Source organism: Rhincodon typus, chromosome 17, assembly GCF_021869965.1.
Source record: "Rhincodon typus isolate 14 chromosome 17, sRhiTyp1.1, whole genome shotgun sequence".
Taxonomy (NCBI): domain Eukaryota; kingdom Metazoa; phylum Chordata; class Chondrichthyes; order Orectolobiformes; family Rhincodontidae; genus Rhincodon; species Rhincodon typus.
The window spans coordinates 27,118,953-27,141,854 of record NC_063348.1 but is presented as its reverse complement, the minus strand read 5'-3'; the positions used below and the strand labels follow the sequence as shown (position 1 = coordinate 27,141,854).

At 38.7% G+C, this 22,902-nt stretch overlaps 1 protein-coding gene across 1 annotated transcript in view; it reads right to left on the bottom strand.

Annotated features, from left to right (window-relative positions):
- Nucleotides 1-19,239, bottom strand: part of LOC109928667 (signal peptide, CUB and EGF-like domain-containing protein 2) — a 157,906-nt gene extending 138,667 nt beyond the window's left edge. Inside the window, exons 1-3 of the mRNA XM_048607317.1 lie at nucleotides 19,112-19,239; nucleotides 18,082-18,204; nucleotides 11,531-11,656 (exon numbers count right to left, since the gene is read on the bottom strand). Coding sequence (XP_048463274.1) covers nucleotides 11,531-11,656; nucleotides 18,082-18,204; nucleotides 19,112-19,199 — 337 coding nt within the window. The 5' untranslated portion in view covers nucleotides 19,200-19,239. The remainder of the gene's footprint in view (nucleotides 1-11,530; nucleotides 11,657-18,081; nucleotides 18,205-19,111) is intronic.
- Nucleotides 19,240-22,902: the final 3,663 nt, after the last annotated feature.

The window sequence follows — 22,902 nt, the reverse complement described above, 5'->3', positions numbered from 1 at the left end:
GCCATGGCCACCTGCTCCTCTCATTGATGACCTATGACTCATCTGTGACTAAGATAGCAAGATCATTCTTTTTACCCTCTGGGGCTGCTGTAGCTGTGCCATGCTTAATGCAAGTGCTGAGAATGACACACAGTCCTGTGAGATGCTGTCTGTCCTGAGGACACAACTTTCCCACTTTAATACTTCTGTGGAGCTACATGTGTGAGTTATGTATGACAGTTTATAACTTCTTACATATTAACCATTCAAGTAGCTGTTTTACTCATGCCAGGTCCACTGACATTAAGAATAGTTATTAGACTTGAAACATTAATCCCGTTTCTCTCTCCACAAACGCTGCCAGACCTGCTGAATTTCTCCAGCACTTGCTGTTTTATTTCAGATCTCCAGCATCCACAGTATTTTGCTCTTATACTAAACAAATATAGCTCAGGACAAAAGACTTCACAGATGGCTTTGAAAAGAGAATTGGATAAGTATCTTTCAGGGGTACAGGTAAAAGGTGGAGTGGCACTAGTTAAGTTGCTCTCCTAGAAAGTTTCCATCAATATGATGATCTGAATACCCTCCTCCTGCACTATAATTATCATATGACTGTTCTGGTCTCCATATTTTAAATTGGACACAGAGGCACTGGAGAAGCTGCAGAGAAGATTTACTTGGGCGATACCAGAACTGAGATGGGACACTTATCAGGAAAGGCTAAACAGATCAGTGTCACTTTCCTTAAACGTGTCTGAAGGATAACATCATAAAGGTTTTTAAAACAATGAAAGACATTAGGTAGATGTACAGCAGTCATTTTCAATTGCAGGGGCACCAAATTATGGGGCATGAATAATAAGGTAGCTAGCAATAAATTTAAATTCAATCCGTAATTCTTTGCCTAGAGTGGTAAAAATGTGGCATTCAGAATCACAAACAACAGTCAAAGTTAACAGGAATGGGAGGAGATGTCTGTGAGGCATAAATGTCCCTGTAGCCCATCTGTGTTATTTCTATCCTGAAGACTCTGTAATTCTATGACATTCTACAGAAAGCCTTGTTGAACAAATACAGATAGCTATATTTTAGCCTTAACTTACTAAGTTCTTTCAGGTCAGCCAATCTCTTCTTGATCCATATCGACATCCTCAGATTCTAGACTGAGAATTTACTCATTTCTCATTATTACTTTTCTCTCCCATGTTTGTTAGCCTAATTGGTATTGGAGCGGGTGCCCTTCTATATCATCCAATCAACTCTTTGTCTCTTTAGCTGTAAAAATTAACCAACTGCACATGCACAATCATTTCAGGAGGCAGTGGTACAGTGGTAATCTGAACTACCAGGCTAATCCTCTGGCATAAAGGTTCAAATCCTGCCATGGCAGATGATGAAATTTGAATTCAATAAAAATCTGGAATTTAGTCCGGTCTAATGGTGACCATGTAACTATTGTTGATTGTCGTAAAATCCCACCTGGTTCACTTTAAGAAGGAAATCTGCCATCCTTACCTGGATAACCTGTGTCTCTAGACCTACAGAAATGTGGTTGACTCTTGACTGCCCTTTGGGCATTAAATGCTGGCCCAGCCAGCAACGCCTCATCCTATGAATGAGTTTTTTCAAAAAATTAAATGGTTCAGTAAAATCACACCCTGTGCTTCTTTGTGAAAACATGAAGACTTTAAATGCCTTAACAGCACTGCACCCCTACTCTAGTCAGATCCTTTGGTCATTGCCTGGAATATCTGGAGGTACACTGCCTCTATGGTTTCACAATTTAATTGTAGAATATTGCATGGCACAAAGCTATATAGATCTGGAATCTCCAGTGTTCTGTTTGTGCTCTGCATTGAGTTATACAGTCGTTGATTCAACAGCACAAAATCTATAACCATCTGTGACAGCTTCACTGTTAGAAGACTGGCACAATGGCTCAATGGTTAGCACTGCTGCCCCAAGTTGCCAGGGACCTAGGTTTGATGCCAGCCTCAGATGAATATCCATGTGGAATGTGTATGTTCTCCGTGTCTGCATGGCTTTCCACCGGATGCTCCGGGTTCCTCCCACAGTTTAAAGATGTGCAGGTTAGATGGAATGGCCATGTTAAATTACCCTGTAGTGTCTGGGTTAGGGGGATTAGTTATAGAGTTATAGAGCTTAGAAATGGCCCCTTCGGCCCAACTCATCCATGCTGACCAGGTTTCCTTAATGGAACTACTGCCATTTGCCTGTGTTTGGTCTATATCTCTTTAAACCTGTCCAATTCGTGTACCCATCCAAATGTCTTTCAAATGCTGTAATTGTACCCGCCTCCACCTCCACCACCTTCTCCGGCAGCTCATTCCATATACACAGCACCCTCTGCATGGAAAAGTTGCCTTTCAGGACCATTTTAAATATTTCTGCTCTCACCTTGAACCTATGTCCTCTTTTTTTGGACTCTCCTACCCTGGGGAAAACACCTTGGCAATTCACTTTACTTGTGCCCCTCATGATTTTATAAACCTGTATAAGGTTACCCCTCAGGCTCCTAGGGAAGAAAAGTCCCAGCCTATCCAGCCTCTCCTTATAACTCAAAACCTTCCACTCTTGGCAAAATCCTTGTAAATTTTTTTTGCATCCTTTCCAGTTTAATGACATCCTTTCTATAGCAAGGCAACCAGAATTGTATGCAGTACTCCAAATGTGGCCTTACTGATGCCTTGTACAGCTGCAACATGACATCCCAAAACCTGTACGCAATTCTTTGAACAATGAAGGCAAGCGTGCCAAATGCCTTCTTCACCACCCTGTTTACCTGTGATGTCACTTTCAAGGAATTATGTATCTGCACTCCCAGGTCGCTCTGTTCAACAACATTCCCTAAGAGTCCTACCATTAACTGTGCAAGTCCTGCCCTGGTTTGGCTTGCCAAAATGGAACATCTCGCATTTACCTCAATTGAACTCCATCTGCCATTTCTTAGCCCACTGGTCGAGTTGATCAAGATCCCACTGTACTCTTAGATAACCTTCTTCACCGTCCACTATACTACCAATTTTGGTGTCATCTGCAAACTTACTAACCACGCTTCCTATATTCTCATACAAATCATTTATGTAAATGACTAATAACAGTGGACCCAGCTTATTTTATGCAGCTTCCTGGGCCAATGGCCGTAGTGTTAAGTCATACTTAGATGCTCAAGCACATAATCCAGGCTGACACTTCAGTCCAATCAGGTAAGGGTAAAGTCTCCACAGTTGCAGAGGATCACTCTCTCATTAGAGAGAGGGAGATGATGGTTTAACCTAACCAGGTCTCAGGTGAGGTGAAAGGTTAAAAGGAGAGTCCTTCATCAGTGCAGAGATTGAACCCACACTATTGGTCTCACTTAGCTTCAGCAAACCAGCCATTCTGCCAACTGAGCTAACATACCTTCTCAGTCCACTGCTGTCTTGGGAAGAGGTGTACTGTGGATTAGGGCCCTGTCTCCCCTCTCAGATACACATTAAGTAACCATATTACTCTACCAAGGGGAGTTCCACGCTTGCCGTCCTGGCCTACGTTTCTTCCTCAAACAAAATAGGGACAAGTTTCTGGACTATAAGTGAGTGTTTTACAGCTGGCTGCCAACTTGGAAGCCAAAGAGAGGAGACTGCAACTGAAAGCTATTGTAAAGTGTTGTGCCTCCTTTCAGTTACTAAGTAGACAGTGGTACATTATGAGATTCACACAAACTTTGGTTACGCAAGATCAATCAGCTCATGGAGATGGAACTCAATTCTGGCAAAAGGTGATGGATGAATGTCCTGACTAAATGGTTTTCCAACCCTTAAAGTATTGCGGAGTTATGGGTATAGGGTGCAGGGCTGAGTCTGGGTGGGTTGCTCTTTGGAGGGTCACTGCAGACTCACTGGGCCAAATGGCTTAATTACTTGCTGTATCAGCTATGATTGTACTAGGATATTCAGATCTCTCTGCGTTCCACAGTTGTGTAATCTCTGACCGTTTAAATACCCTTCTTTCTTATTTTTCCTGCCAACATGGATAAATTCACATTTTCTCACATCAACTCCATTTGCCGGATGTTTGCCCATTCACTTAACCTACATATATCTCTTTGTAGCTTCCTTATGTCCTCTTCAAAGCTTAATTTCCTACATATCTTTGAGTTTTTAGCAAATACAGCAACTCTACTTTTGGTTCCTTCACCAAAGTATTTAAATGAAACTGTCAAAAATTGAGGCCCCAGTATTGATCCCTGTGACACACCATTTGTTACAACTTGCCAAACAGAAAATAACCTATTCATGCATACTTTGTTTCCTATTAGGTAGCCAATCTTCCATTCATGTCAAAATATTACCTCAGTTCTATTTTCTGTAATAACCTTCAATGTGGTAAGTTATTAAATATCTGTGAAATCTAAGTGTAGTAAATCCACCAGCCCCCCCTTTATCCACAGTACATTATTTGTTCAAACAACTCCAATAAGTTGGTCAGATATAATTTCTCCTTCATAAAACTAAGTTTTTTTTTCTACTCATTTTGTGGGATGTGGGCGTCACTGGCTGGCCAGCATTTCTTGCCCACCCTAGTTGCCTTTGAGAAGGTGGTGGTGAGCTGCCTTCTTGAATCGCTGCATTCCTCCTGCTATGGGTTGACCCACAATGCTATTAGGGAGGGAATTCCAGGATTTTGACCCAGCAACAGTGAAGGAACAGCAATATATTTCCAAGTCAGGATGGTGAGTGACTTGGAGGGGAATTTGGAGGTGGTGGTGTTCCCATATATCTGCTGCCCTTGTCCTTCTAGATGGAAGTGGTCGTGGGATTGGAGGGTCCTGGCTGAGGATCTTTGATGAATTTCTGCAGTGCACCTTATAGATAGTACACACTGTTGCTACTGAGTGTCGGTGGTGGAGGGAGTGAACCTTTGTGGATGTAGTGCCAATCAAGTCGGCTGCTTTGTCCTGGATGGTGTCAAGCTTCTTTAGTGTTGTTGGGGCTGCACTCATCCAGGCAAGTGGGGAGTATTCCATCACACTCCTGACTTGTGCCTTGTAGATGGTGGACAGGCTTTGAGGAATCAGGAGGTGAGTTACTCACTGCAGTATTCCCAGCTTCTGGCCTGCTTTTGTAGCCACTGTGTCAATGTGGTGAGTCCAGTTGAGTTTCTGGTCAATGGCAACCCTCAGGATGTTGATAGTGGGGGATTCAGTGATGGTAACACCATTGAATGTCACGGGAACGTGTGGTTAGATTGTCTCTTATTGGTGATGGTCATAGCCTGGCATTTGTGGGGCGCGAATGTCACTTGCCAATTGTCAGCCCAACCCTGGATATTATCCAGATCTTGTTGCATGTGAACATGGACTGCTTCAGTGTCTGAGGAGTCACGAATGGTGCTGAACATTGTGCAGTCATCGGCGAACATCCCCACTTCTGACCTTATGATGGAGGAAAGGTCATTGATGAAGCAGCTGAAGATGGTTGGGCCTAGGACACTACCCTGGGGAACTCCTGTAGAGATGTCCTGGAGCTGAGATGGTTGACCTCCCACAACCGACCATCTTCCTATGTGTCAGGTGTGACTCCAACCACCGGAGCGTTTGCCCCCTGATACCCATTGATTCCAGTTTTGCTCGGTTGAATGCAGCCTTGATATCAAGGGCTGTCACTCTCACCTCACCTCTGGAATTTTTTTGTCCATGTTTGAACCAAGGGTGTAATGAGGTCAGGAGCTGAGTGGCCCTGGCAGAACCCAAACTGGGCGTCACTGAACAGGTTATTTCTGAGCAGGTGCTGCTTGATAGCACTGTTGACGACATGTTCCATCACTTTCCTGATGATCGAGAAGAGTCTGATGGGGCAGAATTAGCCGGGTTGGATTTGTCCTGCTTTTTGTGTACAGGACATACTTGTGCAATTTTCTACATTGTCGTGTAGATACCAGTGGTGTAACTGTACAGAATAGCTTGGCTAAGGGAGCGGCAAGTTCTGGAGCACAAGTCTTCAGTACAATTGCCGGAATGTTGTCAGGGCCGGTAGCCTTTGCAGTATCCAGCGCCTCCAGCCATTTCTTGATATCACATGGAATGAATTGAATTGGCTGAAGACTGGTCTCTGTAATGCTGGGGACCACTGGAGGAGGCCGAGATGGATCATCCACTTGGCACTTCTGGCTGAAGATTGCTGCGAATGCTTCAGCCTAATCTTTTGCACTGATGTTCTGGGCTCTTCCATCATTGAGGATGGGGATATTTGTGCAGCGTATTCCTTCGGTGAGTTGTTTAATTGTCCACCACCATTCACGACTGGATGTGGCAGGACTGCAGAGCTTAGATCTGATCCGTTGGTGTTTGGCATGCAAGTAGTCTTGTTTGGTGGCTTCACCAGGTTGATACCTCATCTTCAGGTATGCCTGGTGCTGCTCCTGGCATGCCCTCCTGCACTCTTCATTGAACCAGGGTTGATCCCCTGGCTTGATGGTAATGGTTGAGTGGGGAATATGCCAGGCCATGAGGTTAAAGACTGTGTTGGAGTACAATTCTGCTGCTGTTGATGGCCCACAGTGCCTCATGGATGCCCAGGCTTGAGTTGCTAGATCTGTTTGAAGTCTGTCCCATTTAGCACGGTGATAGTGCCACACAACACGATGCAGGTTGTTCTCAATGTGAAGGCGGGACTTCGTCTCCACAAGGACTGTGCGATGGTCACTCTTACCGATACTGTCATGGACAGATGCAACTGCAGCCGGCAGATTAGTAAGGATGAGGTCAAGTATGTTTTCCCTCTTGCTGGTTCTCTCACCACCTGTTGCAGATCCAGTCTAGCAGCTATGTCCTTTAGGACCCAACCAACTCGATCAGTAGTACTGCTGCTGGTGGTGAAATCAAAATCCCTCACCCAGAGCACATTTTGTGCCCTTGCCATCCTTAGTGCTTCCTCTAAGTGTTGTTCAGCATTGAGGAATACTGATTCATCAGCTGAGGGAGGATGGTATGTAGTAATCAGCAGGAGATTTCCTTGCCCATGTTTAACTTGAAGCCATGAGACTTCATGGGGTCCGGGGTCAATGTTGAGGACTCCTAGAGCAACTCCCTCATAACTGTATACCACTGTGCTGCTGGGTCTGTCCTGCTGGTGAGACAGGACATAGCCAGGGATGATGACAGTGGTGTCTGGGACATTGTCTGTAAGGTGTGATTCTGTGAGTATGACTATGTCAGGCTGTGGCTTGACTAGTCTGTGAGACAGCTCTCCCAATTTTGGCACTAACCCCCAGATGTTAGTGAGGAGGACTTTGCATGGTCCACAGGGCTGTCTCTGCCATTGTCTCTTCCGGTGTCTAGGTCGATGCCAGGTGATCCGTCCAGTTTCATTTCTTTGAGTCCTTGTACTGATTGGTACAACTGAGTGGCTTGCTAGGCCATTTCAGAGGGCAGTTGAGAATCAACCACACTGCTGTGGGTCTGGAGTCACATGTAGGCCAGACCAGGTGAGGGTGGCAGATTTCTTCCCCTGAAGGGCATTAGTGAACCAGATGGGTTTTTCCAACAATCGGCAATGATTTCATGGTGATCAGTAGATTCTTAATTCCAGACATTTTTTTTTGGAATTCCAATTCCACCATCTGCCATCTGCCATGATGGGATTCGAACCCAGGTCCCCAGAACATCAGCTGGGTTCCTGGATTAATAGTCTAGAGATAATACCACTAGGCCATCGCCTACCCCTTGTTAAGTTGACGATGCCTGATTAATGAACTTCTCCAAAAGCTCTGCTATAACATCTTTAATGATAGTTTTTAATCACCTTCTCTATGACAGATGTTAAGCTCTGTAGCTCTGTAGTTAAGGTCCGTAGTTCCCTGCTTTCTTTCTCCCTCCACGTTTATATTAATTAATTTCCAATTCAACAGAAACTTCCCTGAATTAAAGAAATTTTGGAAAATCAAAACCACTTTATCATTATCTCACCATCTCACTTCTTTAAGATCATGTGATGCAGTTCATGAGGACCCAGGAATTTGTCAGCCCATAATTCCAACAGTTTGATCAATACTGCTACCCCAGTGATTATAATTTTGTTGAATTTCTCCATTCCTTTCATTTCCTGACTCACAGCATTTCTAGGATGTCACCTTCACCCTCCATTATGAAGACGAAAGCAAAAATACCTGCTTCGTTCATCTGCCATTTCCTTATTTTGCATTATTATTTCTCCAGATTCACTTTTAATCAGACCAATGTTCACTTTGTTAACTATTCTGATAATGTCCTATGAACTCCTCACCTAGGCCATCTTTGCTCATTTGATTTTTCCAGTTGATATGTTCAGTAAATGCCTCCATGATTAGCAGCAGACTTTTCTGACAAGCTCCCATTACTTCTTCCTCTATACACCATCTTACCATGTGGTTATTATTTAGGGGCTCCGTATACCATCCCCCACAAGTGACTCTTGTCTCAGTCCTCTACACAAAAGCAACCTCGAACATGCTGCTGTCCTGTATTCCTGATATCCTGTACAGGCTGATTTGAAAATGGAACTGGAACTTCTGCACATTAAGAATAGCAATTGTTTCAGAGTTTAGCTGTAATGAGTCCAAAAGTGTACAGACGAAAAGGGAAGTTTTGATGATTCTCGATTCTAATTGTCCAAGCCACTCTTGTACGCCAAAACATGGCACAATTTTACACATCATAGAAAGCTATTACCTACACTCCTGTACAATAAACTCAAAAGGAGAGGGAGAGAAAGGAGTTAAAAATTGAGAAGTAAATAGGGGGTTTAGAGGGTACCTGCAGTATGTACATTACCTCACTTACTGGAGCAAAAGTTATGTCTGCTAGTTGGTCATACTGCCAAACTGAGCCCCTCTGTCCAGAAATTATTCTATGCTTAGTGCACTTGAAAATGTTAGGGATCAACAGAAAGCTACGATAGCCTCAAATCTGCCCACATTAAAGTGTCAAGTAAACAGTTATACATACCAGCAAGGACTGAATTAAAAGTAAGCACATTTAAACTCAAATATAACAAAATATATATTTTTCAATATACCTCTCTAAGCTTTCCAAAAGACATGTAAATAGACCCTTCATGTAAGCACTTCTTATCAAACATTACCATTACATCTTTAGCATATTCACTAACAAAGTGCCTAATACAGATTTACATGGAGAAAGATTTTACTGTAATCAAATACTGATGGACATATTTTGGTGACAGAAGAAGAAATACACAAAAATACACGTGTTAGATTCAGCCAGATTTAAGTCGAAGAGTAGACATTGTACTAGTGACTGTTTCCTTCCCACTGACATGTATTCAAATTGCCCATCAAATTTGCTTATCACAGCTTATGAACAAATGCTGTTTCAATTAAACAGTAAATACAAGTGGCACTGCTTGGTTCTCTTAATCTGATATTTCATATAATCTGGACAACTCATTTTTTCCACTCACTCATGTCAGTAAGAAGTAGACATGTGTGACATGATGTTTCTAGAATCACAGAATCCCTACAGTGTGCAAGTAGGCCATTCGGCCCATCAAGTCCACACTGACCCTCCAAAGAGCATCCCACCCCACATCAAACGATGTCAATATTTTTGTTAAATGAATGAATGAATGGAAGAAGATATACCTCGGTGTTAAAACTATTTTTACATATACACACAGAATTATCAAAATCAAACTGCTCTGAAGGTAAACCAAAGAAGTAAGAAGTGACAAGGGGTTTTAAAGATGCAACATCACACTTTGTAATCACTCCAACAGCTAAAGAAACATACAATGCTACTTAAAGTAAATAATTTTTGGCTTTTGCTCACTATGGCCACCATCAAGGTTATTATTATTTTCAACTATTTCTAATCCACAATAGGAGGCAATGTTGACCTGCTTGTGTTCTTGCCTCCCTATCATCTACTCAGTCTCACTGCCCAGGAATCGCCATGACCAGCATTTTGCAGAACCGGGAGTGAGTTTTTATTTTATAAAGTCAGGACAGATTTATCTGAATATGTCCTTAGATGCTACAAAGTGTCTGTGACTATGGAAGAAATCTGCAAACTAAACAGTCCTGTCTTCCTGAATTAATTGCATGTGGTCAGAAAAAAGTCAACTGTCTGGACCATCCTATTATTTTGGCTAAGAGAAATGCAGACTTATGAAGGAGGCTGAAATGGTAATGTAGAAGGGGAGAAAATTGAAACAAGCATAAATTTACCATTAAATTTAACTATGCATAACTTAAGTCCTGATTCTCTAATTCCTTGTTTAATCAGACAAGTATTATTGTCTTTTGAATTTGTCTTTTGAATCAAATGGGAAACACACTTGCCTGAACCCAAGTTTCCCTTAATTCCCTTGAAATGATGCAGGCATATTTATGTACACCAACTTGACCCAGCGCAGTGCTATATGGTAACAGTGGAATGGGCTCAAAGCTACTCATCAGCAAGCTGTCACTTCAGTTTCAACATTATAACTGTTGGGTCAGGAGGTAATTTCAAATAAGACACAGAACCTCCTCAAGCGAACCGGGGAGACCTTTTTCTTATGCTAATCTTTATACCGCATCTAATGTAATGAAAAACAGATGATATTTTATTAAACACAACGTATGCAACATAAACCACTTGGAAATAATTCTGCTTAAGAGAAGGCAGGACAAACTCAACATTATCTTAACAGAACTAATTTATATGTTTCATGTTTAAGAGTATAAATTACTAAAACTACAAGTTGGATGAATGATTTCCACTTCTTTCAGTAGATTAAAGGCTGAATACTCAATTAGTCATTTATGTTCCTGGACTTTGAAGGACTATTTGTAAAGTGCATCTTAAGAAATTTTAATGAAAACAAAATCTTTGTTCCCACTCCCGTGAAACAAAGCCAAACCTTTAGCTTTGAAAATCTGTTTAACTTAACAGAAATGAGGACAATACAAACTCTTTTGAAAGTATTCTTCACAAGAGATGATGGAGCAAAAGCGCCCATTGTGTTTCTCTAGGTTGCCAGGCAGTTCAGTACATTCTCTAGCATTTCACATTCCAATTGAAAACTAAATGCAGTCATGGCCTTAGAACTGTTCTTCAACAACTAAATTCCACAAGAATGGTCTAAATCTGGTGTTACAATAAGTCTGTTGGTGCTTATTTGATCACAAAGTCTTTTCACTGAATTCAACACTGATGCCTCTCAAATAATTTAAAACTACTATCATTTTGAAAAATCAGTTAGAAAAATAAACAAAACGATTACTTCATTTTCACTCGTGTATAACCAGACTTCATAAAATGAAGCTAGGATATTTATCTCCATGTTTTGCTTAGAAAAATTCATTTTATCTTTTAGTTTTAATTGCTCAGACATATTTAATTTAAAACTTATGCCAAAAATAGAATCTAACATCAAAAGATGCTATATAACTTACATTGCCACATAATATCAATATTAAAAAATGTAGTTGCACAATTTGCAAAGCAATTTTTCAATCTTATTTTCTCTACATATCAAATTTACTGCAAGTTGATTCTTCTTACCCAAACAATTGTGTCCATCATGTGCCAACATGAATCCGTCATAGCAAGTACAACGATAGTTTCCAGGAATGTTAATGCATTCATGTACACAGCCTCCATTGTATTCATTATCACATTCATCAATGTCTAAAGGTATAGAACACAAAACAGAATGATGGATGGTTTCTGTTAAAAAAAGACACCAGCACAACCAAAAATTGCAAATCCTTACAAAGGCAGTTTTAGCCATATTAATCTCAATTAGAAACCCACAGATCCACTTATTTTTGTTTTTTTTTAAAAATATTGTCACTTAATATTGAAGTAGGCACAAAACAAAGATAAATGTAATTTAGGAATGTGAAGCTTTTAAACATATTTCTGTGCCTAACTAGTCACCTCAGAAACATATTTTAGGTTAGAGAAGGCTATCTAATCAGCCCATCCAATTGCTTTTTTCTGATATGTAGGATTATATACATCTAACAACATATCTTGTTGATGCCAGGAAATCGACCACTTCCCTTTTAAAACTGAAAGCCTAACATTTTATTTATCTATTTCATGAATATCTAATCTAGCAATCTAGCAACAGCTTAAAACACAACAATGAACATTACACAGAGAATCAATTCAAATTTTAATCACAAAATCATTTGGCAAATTTACTTCATGTCGTTTAATCACAAAATGAACTTAATTTATTAGTTATTGAATAAATATTGCATAAAAAAGTTAAAGCACCATTTTAAAATTGAAAAATTATTATAGTAATTATGACATACATTATCCCACAAGACACTAATTAGAACTAATCCGAAGCATGTATTCTCCACAAACTCATTCCACAAAATGTAAGGAACTTTTACTTTCAATATTTTACTGAATGACTGTTGAATATTTTTTGGAGCAAATGTCCAAGAAGTGACCAAGAGTGTGAGACATTACCTGAACCTAAAATAAGAACTGTTCTATGACTGTCACTTTAACTAAAGATTGTAAATGTAAGGTTTGAGCCTAAATTTTAACAGTGAGCTATGGTGACCAAAATATTGTTCCTCAGAAGCTCATAAGTTTATTGTAGTTTATCAGCGAGTTGTTGCATACTGCCAGTTGTTGGCCAAGTGCGGCATGAAGGAGGGGTGCATGAGGGCTATTCAGCAGCAGGTTAGAACTTTTTGTGGGGTCAGGAGAAATATTCATCGAGGTTGTGGTAGCCTAAAATATAACGTTCATTTTTGGGATATAATGCCCTATAGATGCTCAACATACAGAGATATGGAAACATATTAGGTTCATTCACAAAAGTCTTTTCAAAAACAGAGGCTCTTTTTGAGTAGCCTTCAACTATCTTTGAAAGTCTCTGGAATACCCTTCCTCAAAAGGCAATGGATACAGAATCTTTAATTATTTTTAAGCCAGAGGTAAACATATTCTTGATTACCAAAGGAACAGAAGATTATTGCGAATAAACAGGGATGTACAGTTGAGGTTAAAATCAAATCAGTCATGATTTTATGAATGGTGGAGTGGTTTACTCTTGTTTCTTGTTCACATGTTTGTGTCCCATGAAAGTTGATCAGCTAGGCCACTTAACACTGAAATACTGAGAAAAATGCACCTTCCTAAACTCATCCCATTTCATCATGAACATCTAGCAGGCACAACACTCAATGTACATCTTTAAACAACCCATCACTTGTTTTGGGTGAGTGTGCCATCTACTCATTTACAAGCCTGTGGAAAACTGAAGTAGGTGTGTAAATGAGCGTGAAGGTCCCCACTAGAACTTCCTCCACCAGTCACTTGTTTCTTTCAGGTTAAACAGCTGTCTAACAGTTGAAAACCTCCCCTCTCTGTTCCTTTCAGTAAAACTATAAGTAGTGTCAAAAATTAAGGTTTCTCATTAGATCCTCCATTCATGTTTTGTCCCTTTGTGGTATTTAAATGTTAATAATGAATTATATTGATTGTCAATAGACATTCTAATTTTCTCTAACAAGTTAATTTATGTTTCATGAAGATTGTTTGTCCCTGTATTTGTATGTTTCCATAAATACGTTACGCTTTGAAAATAATCGGTTACTTTTTTATTAGCAATCCTTTTCATTTTCTTAAAAAGGAGTAAACTAGCAATAGGACATCAATTTCCCCCCAAGATTCTCGGTATTCAGTTTGTTCAATAAACAGTGAAAAAACTCTCCTTAATAACATTAGTGATAAACAGCTACAGAAAGGCAAAGGACAATACAATGTTAACTGGGCTGAGATAAAGGGTAATATTTAGAGCATCAAAAGTAGGAACTTTGATAAAGAGATGTTTAATGTGTGACATTTCACACTGATTCATAGTTGTGATGGCCATTATGTCCATTAAAATTTACCTCACTTTAAAAAGTTATATTTTACTCGGGAATCAAAATTCCTATATTTTGCTAGAAAATCTCCAGTGGTATTGCCTACTGAGTAGACTGTGGCAGGAGTCAAACTCAAGAAAGAGATATTAGATGTATGAGTTCCCTTTGGCCAACAATGCCCAGAAATGTCAAGTCCAAGTCATAGCTGTATAAAAGTACCCTGAGAGGAACTAATTGTGCAAACAGTCCAGCAGTGGGACTGATGGTCAGAATTAGGACACATGTAGACCCTTGGAAACAAACTGGAGGAAAGTCTACTAGATCTGAACAAATTAGAACTCAAGTTCAAGTCCTCAGAGTGATGGACTTGCCCATGTAGAAGACACTAAATATAACTTTTTTGGAAGAATTACATTTGCATAACTGAACAGTTAATCATAAGACAACATTGAGGCCAAATTTATTTTGAAAAAAATGTTCATCGATTTGGTTGGTCAGTTTTCTGATGAATGTCTTGGCAGCTAACTGATATCTGCCATTAGATAGGAAAAAGTTTTCAATGGACATTCTTCACTAAACAGACTAGCTTGGTCTATCAACTTGATCTTCGTACTTCACAGACACCTCTAAGTTGTAGCAGCCTAAAATATAACATTCACTTTTGGGATATGATGCCCAATGAATGCTTAACATACAGTGTTATGGAAACATATTAGGTCCATAAAACCTCACTGCTCTCATGAAAATAAAAGCAAGTATCACTTCAGTTTTCCAATCTACTGGAGCCCTCCTGGAATCCCATTAATTCTGGAATATTTCAGCTTACACCTCCACCATCTCTGCAGCTTGGATGCAGGCCACCAGGTACTGGCAACTGTTCTGCCTTTATCCTGTTCCCGGTTAAGATCTATTATGTACTGCACTAAGGAACAGCCCTTAATGCACTCTTGAAATTAGTCTCACATGTCACCCTTTTCCATGTAACTTGTCCAGTCAGCATGCAGAGTAAAATCACCCAGGACCTTTACAGTGGCCTTTATACATGCTCCTTTGTACTTTAATTTGCTTTCCTCATACTTTGTCCTACAGAGGAGCAATTCATCAGGGGACTATAGACGACATTCACCCACAACTTCTCTCCTGTGCAATTCCTTATGTCTACCCAAACTGATTCCACATCATGTTCATTGCATCAACATCACTACTCACCACTGCACTGATACCTTCCTTTATTTAAAAAAAACTACCTCAAATCATTTCCTCTCTTGCTTATTCCTCTAGAGTATCGAATATCTTTGAATATTATGTCATCAGTCTTGGTCACCCTCTAACCATGTCTCCATAATAGCTATCAAGTTTTTTTTCCCAATTTATGTCATCAACTTATCTATCTTGTTACATATGCTGCATGCATTCAGATAAAGAGCTTCAAGCTTTGACTTTTTAACATTAATGCCGTCTCTGGCTCTAATTTCTGTTGCACTCTTCCACATACATTTTCTCTCCCTTCCAATCACTCTTTGATCATCATTCATCTCTTCACTACTCTGCTCTGTTGTTTGAACCCTGCCCTTCGCTAATTAGAAATGGCTTTCCCTTTCTCTAGTACTAGTGCCAATGTCCTGTGCATTGGAACCTATTTGTCCCAAACCAATCTGTGAGTCACGCATTTTCCCCTCTAACCTTATTTACTTTATACCAATGTGCACATGGCTCAGGTAGTAACCCAGAGATTACTACCTTTTTGGTTAGGCTTTGGGACTCTCCATCTTTGCTGCAGAGAACAGTATCTATTCCCTAACGATTACTTCCCTATTACTACTACGTTTCTATTTTCTGCACTCACTTAAATGTGCTCTTGACAATGGTACAGTGGTCAGATCACTCATCCTCCCTACAGTCTGTACACTCATCTACACAGCGAGCAAAAGCTTTGCACCTATTTAATAAGGTGGAGGCTATCCCAAAGCTAAATTCTGGATCTTCCTACCTGCCCAACTTGCAGTCACACCCTGTAGTCCTGGATCATGGACCAAATTGGATGTAACTGCCTCCTGAAACAGTGTCTGAGGAACTCTCCCGCTCCCTGATGTGTCGCACCTCAGACTCCAGTTCATCAACTGTGACTTGACATTCCTCAAGTGGCCAAAACATGCTGCAGATGTGGACCGTACTGGCGTCCACCAGCTCCCACACGCTACAGCTGCAACACATCTCAGCCAACATCAACTTGATCCGTTAGCCAGGAAGGGTGCAGTACTTTTCCTCCAATTTTGTTGCCAAATTTCTCTTCTGACCTCTTTTTTTCAGACCATGCTGACCCATATTGGGGTATCAACATCCCATTTTCTACCAATCCATCTGAGCAATTCTTCCTGTCATTTGCTTGTCCTTCCTTGTCCTTTGCTCAAACAGCAAGTTAATGATAATTAGCATATTAATTTGACACCTTCATAGGCACTATTTCAGAAGTTACCAAGCCATACTGAGCATACAGTGCATCCTTATTTTGATAAATAACTAAATAAATGAAAGCATGGTTCAGGGATTGTAAGAGAGGACCCTTATTCTGTTAGCCAGCGTACAGATTACAACTAATGGTCACATGAATTCATCTATTTTTATGCAAGGTGAACTCAACAGACAGACGTTTTGATAAATTAAGTGAAAGGAGGCTTATGTGGAGCATAAACACCGACATAGAACTGTCAGGCCAAACTGTTCTGCTTCTGTGCTGTAATTCTCATAAGAGAGAACTTTAAACAGTACTGCCCATCTCTGGCCTAAGAACACTAGGGGAGAAGTTGTGTCAATACTTCCAAAACAGCTAAGACGAGATCAGATTGCAAAGAGAACCTTTGATTTACTTGGCATCCATATCAATTGTACACTGTATGGTGCACCTATCAACCAACAGCTTTCTAAGAGGCATTAAAAGCCAAAAACAACTTCAAAAATGAACCCACAAGAATCCTATGTTTCTTGTACCAATCATGCTGCTTCAACTTTAAACAGTTTTCCTGACTAACTCATTGAGCTGTTACAAACTAACATTAAGTTAACACACATTAGGTCAGGGTCCGGTTTTGCAATATTCCGAAGCACCTAAATGTGAAACAGCTGCGTTTATGGCATTCTCTAAATTCCTTTGGTACATCCTAAATGTACGATTTTTCCTACCCACAGTAGAATATTACAGTTATTTTGGAGAATTATTTCAATGCAAAATTGTCTTTAATTTGTTGTATTTCAACCTGAATAATTATGAAGAATTGAGCACACAAGTATCATAAATTCTAAGTAAGTCAAACTGTAATCTTTGAGACAAAACTATGTACAATTCAATATCATAAAAATAACTTAGTAAATCAACAGAAAACAGAACTCCCTCTTGAAAACACACTCCACAGAGTAGTAACTAAGCTATACCAACCAGAAATTTCCCAAATTGTGTTGATTAAGTTGCTGTCACTTAAAATAATCTCATTGCCACTACTGCCTTCACTGCGTTTGGATTTGAGGGAAATCAGTTACTGCTTTTGATTACTATTCTGGCATCCCCACTGGGAAAAGGCATATACACAGAGTAAGGACAAGATCAGGATCTGTCTGTTATGCCACAATCCCTTGTAGTCAAAGAACATATAACAAAACCATTATTTAGATTCACACGTCAAGTAGCCAATTAAGTGAGGAGTGAAGGATGAACTTAATGCCCTGGTTCTATACCTTAATTAGAATCAGTCACTTTCCTTCTGTCATTTTGTAGGCTATAACATGAACTGTCTAAAATCTTAGATCAGTTATGTATTTAAAACAGCAAAAACAAGCTGCATATTTTAAAAATGATCGGACATCTACAATGTTCCAAGTGCTTAGACTTTTGTTTTAGTTACAGTTAACATAGAACAGAATCCTGCAATAAACATATTATTATTGTAGTATTAAAAGTGAATGGTGGTTTCTATGAAGTTACAGACATTTTGAAATGGGATCTTCACTATGTAGGTATTGATTTTTATTAAAAATGCATACAGTAAACATACAAAACTAAATCACTTTAAGTTTAGAAACGTTCACATCTTTCTCCCATAAACCCAAATAAATACAGCATTTCAAAGAAACTTATTTTGCAAATATCTTGCCTGATTAAGGAAATATATTTTCCCAATTTTGCTTAGTAATGAAATGCTGGTAAAAGCAGGTTATGATCACCTTCACATTTCTTTCCATCACCTTTATAACCGGGTCTGCATGTGCATTTATACAACACATGTGTATTCTGACAGATTGCATCAATGTGACAGTCATCAGTTCCTTCTGAACATTCATCAATATCTGTAAAACAAACAGGAAGTACAGAATAACACTTGTGAGCAGTTTATAATTAGCCATGAAAGTATAAAACAATGTTAATAGAGCTAGAAATCCATGAAGAAACACAATCTTCAACAACAGTAACAAAATGCCCTTCTGAACATACTTATAACTGTATCACAAGAAAGTAATCCATTTAGAAATGTCAGACATTAAAACAGAACTATATTTTCAATGAGATAAACAAATTCACCAAAAGACTAAGCAATTTCAAAATAATGTACAAAAGTGAAACAAAATGAACCCTACAATAATACCAGGAAAAGGCTGAACCAAAAGAGACTGTCTCTGTAGAAGTACTGTAAATGACTTAAAGCCGTGAAGCATTTTGTGAAATTTGCAAAATGTTATGATGCCAAAAAAAACATAAGCCAATAACTCACTAATTTCATTGCTATTATAAAACCTGCAATGTGTTTTAATGTTATCTGTTAGAATTTACCAATTACCTGACACAAATCTAATTAAAATGCTGCCATTGCAGATGTAAATTCTAGAAGGACATCATTAACCCCTGTATGTATTACATACATCCCATGTAAGGGTCAGATATACTTCACACACAGGTTTTCAATTGTCTTTTTTAGAAGGTTTTTTAGACAAACATACAGCTTGACAAAATAGCTCAACAAATAGATCCTTAAAATTGTTATGTCTTATAAAGCTACCTATTGAGGATTGCATTTACATGTCTAAAGGAAGTCTGCAAATAAAATGAATAACAAACACATGAAAGCAAGATTCTTAATTCTCTCTAATATTGGAGCAAGAATTGTCTTCATCCACAAAAAAGACTAAATTCAGTTCTTCCCGTGTTAAAGAGGAGTGATGTGAGGCAAGAATTTCACACTGGTGACTACAAACTTACCTAGAATTCCAGCACTTGTAGAGCTTTCACGAGTGTTTAACAAGAGGAAAAACAAACAAAAGTGCCATGCAAAACAAACAGCCCCCATGATGATATGGTCCGATCCTCAGTGTCTCTTTGCAAAGACACGTTTGAACTGAAAAATAGGGTTGTCCTGACTGGCTGATGGATTCAGCAGGATTGTTTGTTATGCCTGCCCTTTAGCCTGTGACGTCATTAGGGTAACGGATTGATCCACGGAACTGGTCTGACTAACTTCAGCACTAATTAGAATATCTAATTTTACTACCTGCCAGCAGACCTGTCAACACCATACTGACACTGTCTTCTCGACAGTATAGTCTGCAGATCTGGTTTCTATTTCTGTTGCAGTTCATCTGCGTCGTCTTTTATAAGCGAGCAAGCCTCACATTCTATGATTTATTGCTTTAATCTTTTTATGGAATAATCTTTATCTTTGCAATTTCTATTTTAATTGTTGCCTTCTTTTTAGTCTTTCATATAAGCATTATAATGATTTGTCTATATGATTTTCTTCTGCTCTCTAATTTTTATACTCGGGTTAATTTCTTTTGTTCAATTTTCACACCATTTTTTCTTTTTTTTTCTTTCTCTCTCTTTATTGTGTTTACCTCAATTTTTATGCACTGCAGCAATTGGATTAGTGCCTCTGTAACAAAATTGTTCAGTTCTGCTACAGTTTGGGAATCCTGTTCCACTGACCACAGCAGGTGGTTCAAATATAAAGTCCGAACATTGTAGGTCAAGAAATTTGGAAGCAGTGCCTCATAACGAACCATGGATCAAAAATTTTTGCAATCTCAAGTTTAACAATATTGGCTTCAAGGACACAACACTCATACTTGCCTATCATAACTTAATTTAACATTTCTTACCCACTTAAAAATCTGAATTGCAATCACACAAAGTCCAACCCAATTACTCACCATTGAACACCATCTGCAAAAGACTACAATTACTGAAATGACTATAACACAAAGTTTTGCATTGAAACATCATCTGTAGGGTAGCTATCATTAAGAATAATAACAGAAGCTGGAAGTCACACATTATTAATGCAAAAACTGGCCAGCAACCTGTAGCAGTAAAGAAATACCCAATGAATTGCAAACCATAAATTTGCTAGTAACCCATTTTATCATGAGATGTGAAAATTCTATTTTCCATTTAACCACAAATGACTGAGACTTTTGCATATTTTATATAAATTATTCATTAAGGTCTCCACAGAAAATCAAGTGTTGGAATTAATAGCTCCAAATACCTTTTAATGTATATGATAATTTTGTTCATACCAATGTGATCATGCCAATGTCCACCTACTGACGAGAAAGTGGATTATTCAGAATGCTGAACCTCATTACTTCAAATTGTGAAATGTTTTAGATTTAAAAATATCACAATTTTAATTTATGAAATTGTATTCCCTGTTCTTTTTCTCTATGTTACTACAATCACTCTCTCCCTTTATTTCTCTTATCTATACATTGAATTCATATATTTTAAAATATATTTCCATCAGCCCTTCATCTGTTTATTTCAATTCTTAAATTTTATTAATTGATGAGATATATTGTTGATCTTGTATCACCAAGATCTCTGATTCTGTATTGACCTCAAAAAAGATAAAGTCGCCATAGTCCTACAAGACCATATAGGTCATCATTCATTTGGGAGAGATGACTACAGGTCACTTAGCCTGAAAGTCACCATGCCTCATGTGAGGGGAGAGTTTGAGAAATAGAGTCTTTCATGGTAACCTCAACAGATGCAGGAATTGACCCACACTGTTGGTATCACTCTCACAGCCTGGCAACTGAACTAACCGATCCCCAAAGTACATTTTAGAAAAGATGAAACAGGAACAGGAGTAGGTTTTTCAGCCCCTCAAGTCAGCTCCATCATTTGATCTGGTCATGGCTGATTATTATTCAGTATCCTGTTTCCCTTTTGATCCCTTTAGCCCTAAGAACTACATCCATGTTCTTCTTGAAAACGTTCAATGTTTTGGCCTCAACTCTTTTGTGTCAGAAAATTCCACAGGTTCGCAACTCTCTGGTTAAAGAAATTTCTCCTCATCTCAGTCCTAAATGGTCTAGCCCATGTCTTTGGATTGTGACCCCTGATTCTGGAATCCCTGGTCATCAGAAACATCTTTCCTGCATTTACCCTGTCTAGTCCCATTAGAATTTTATAGATTTTTCTGAAATCACTCCTCATTTGTCTAAATTCCAGTGAATAGAGTCCTAACTAATACAATCTCTCTTCTATGTCAGTCCTGCCTTCTCAGCAATCACTGTCAGCTTCCAGAAAAGTATTTTAAAATAGAAACACTCAAATAATTTTATCTTGGAGTATGTGTAAAACATCCTATCCCAGTAAAATCTGGCCCACTAACTATAAAACACATACAGATTTGAAACAATTTTTCTCACCATAAAAGAAGTAATTTCCACTTATAATAAAATCCCTGATGCTGACTATAATTAAATCAAAGTTAAGGCAATTATTATGATATTATGTATTTTAGTACCTTGTCATGATACTTCACACTTAGAAATTTTTAAATGATTTTTATTTGAAAACTTGTGTAAATAAATATTTCACATTAAAATGTTAAGTCCATTCCACCTCATTATCCTCGGCCACCAAATCCAAGTTCAGATTATGGCTGTTTATTTTTAATTAACATGCACATAACTATAAGTTTGCTAAATCCGCAGAGGAAACAAAAACCACAGAGGCACAACTCTAATAAAGAGATCTATTTCTTCTGTCTTCCTATAAAAAGTCACAAATGACTGCCTTCAATCTATTTATTCCCTCTGTAAGTTTGCTATCATTTATTTATGGGGAATTCAAATTGGCTCTGATCCTCTCAAAATCACAAACATTAGTTTTACACTGCATCTGTCCTATAGGTGAAAGAATACATCATGCCAGTATTACCTGCTTGGAACATTTCAAAGTGTTGTGAAGCCATCCTGCTGAAGAAGACATAATGAAATTGGAAATGAAACAACATGTATTTTTTTGCCATACCTGATCAGGAAGGCTGACACTTGGTGCCAAACATCTTCCATTCTCCAGCACTATTTCTGCTCACCTAATGAGAACAAGACTTTTCATGGGGTGAAAGGGAGAGCTGGTGATTCCGAACTCTTAAGTAACTAACAGGCTTTCTAACATACACACATCTATTCTCCCACGATGTAAACTGTTTTTCATAAAGTTTCAGAAGACAGATGTTATAAAGCAGAACCCAAGTTCAAACCAACACAAAAGTGAAATGTTTTGTTTTTTTAAAATTGATTATCCAATGTAGTGAGGCAGGAAGAGATTAGAGGAATTTTTTTCCCAAAAAAGGATATTTCACTTCAAGACTAGATGTTAGTAACTGAGCCTTCCTGTGAGGCTAACTCTTCAGGGTATGGCCATGTTCAGCTACAGAGAAGATTACTGAAAATTAACCTGGAAACCAGGTTTTTTTCAAATTAAAGTCTGACAGTGCCCAAAATTTTAAAATTTGCTCATAGTGACAGCTCTGCATTCAATTGATTTACAAATAAAAACTCCATCTACAAAACTGCATTTGCTCTGAAAGCACTCAGATGTTCCCTTAAATAATTGCAAAATACTTCATATATATTTACCATGGTTTTTTTGTTCAAAAAGAGGTGAGTTCATTATTCCTAAGAACATAACCATCTATGTGTTATACTGAAAGTGTCAAATCCTAAAATGGCACTTAAATTCATTTGAGGACACTA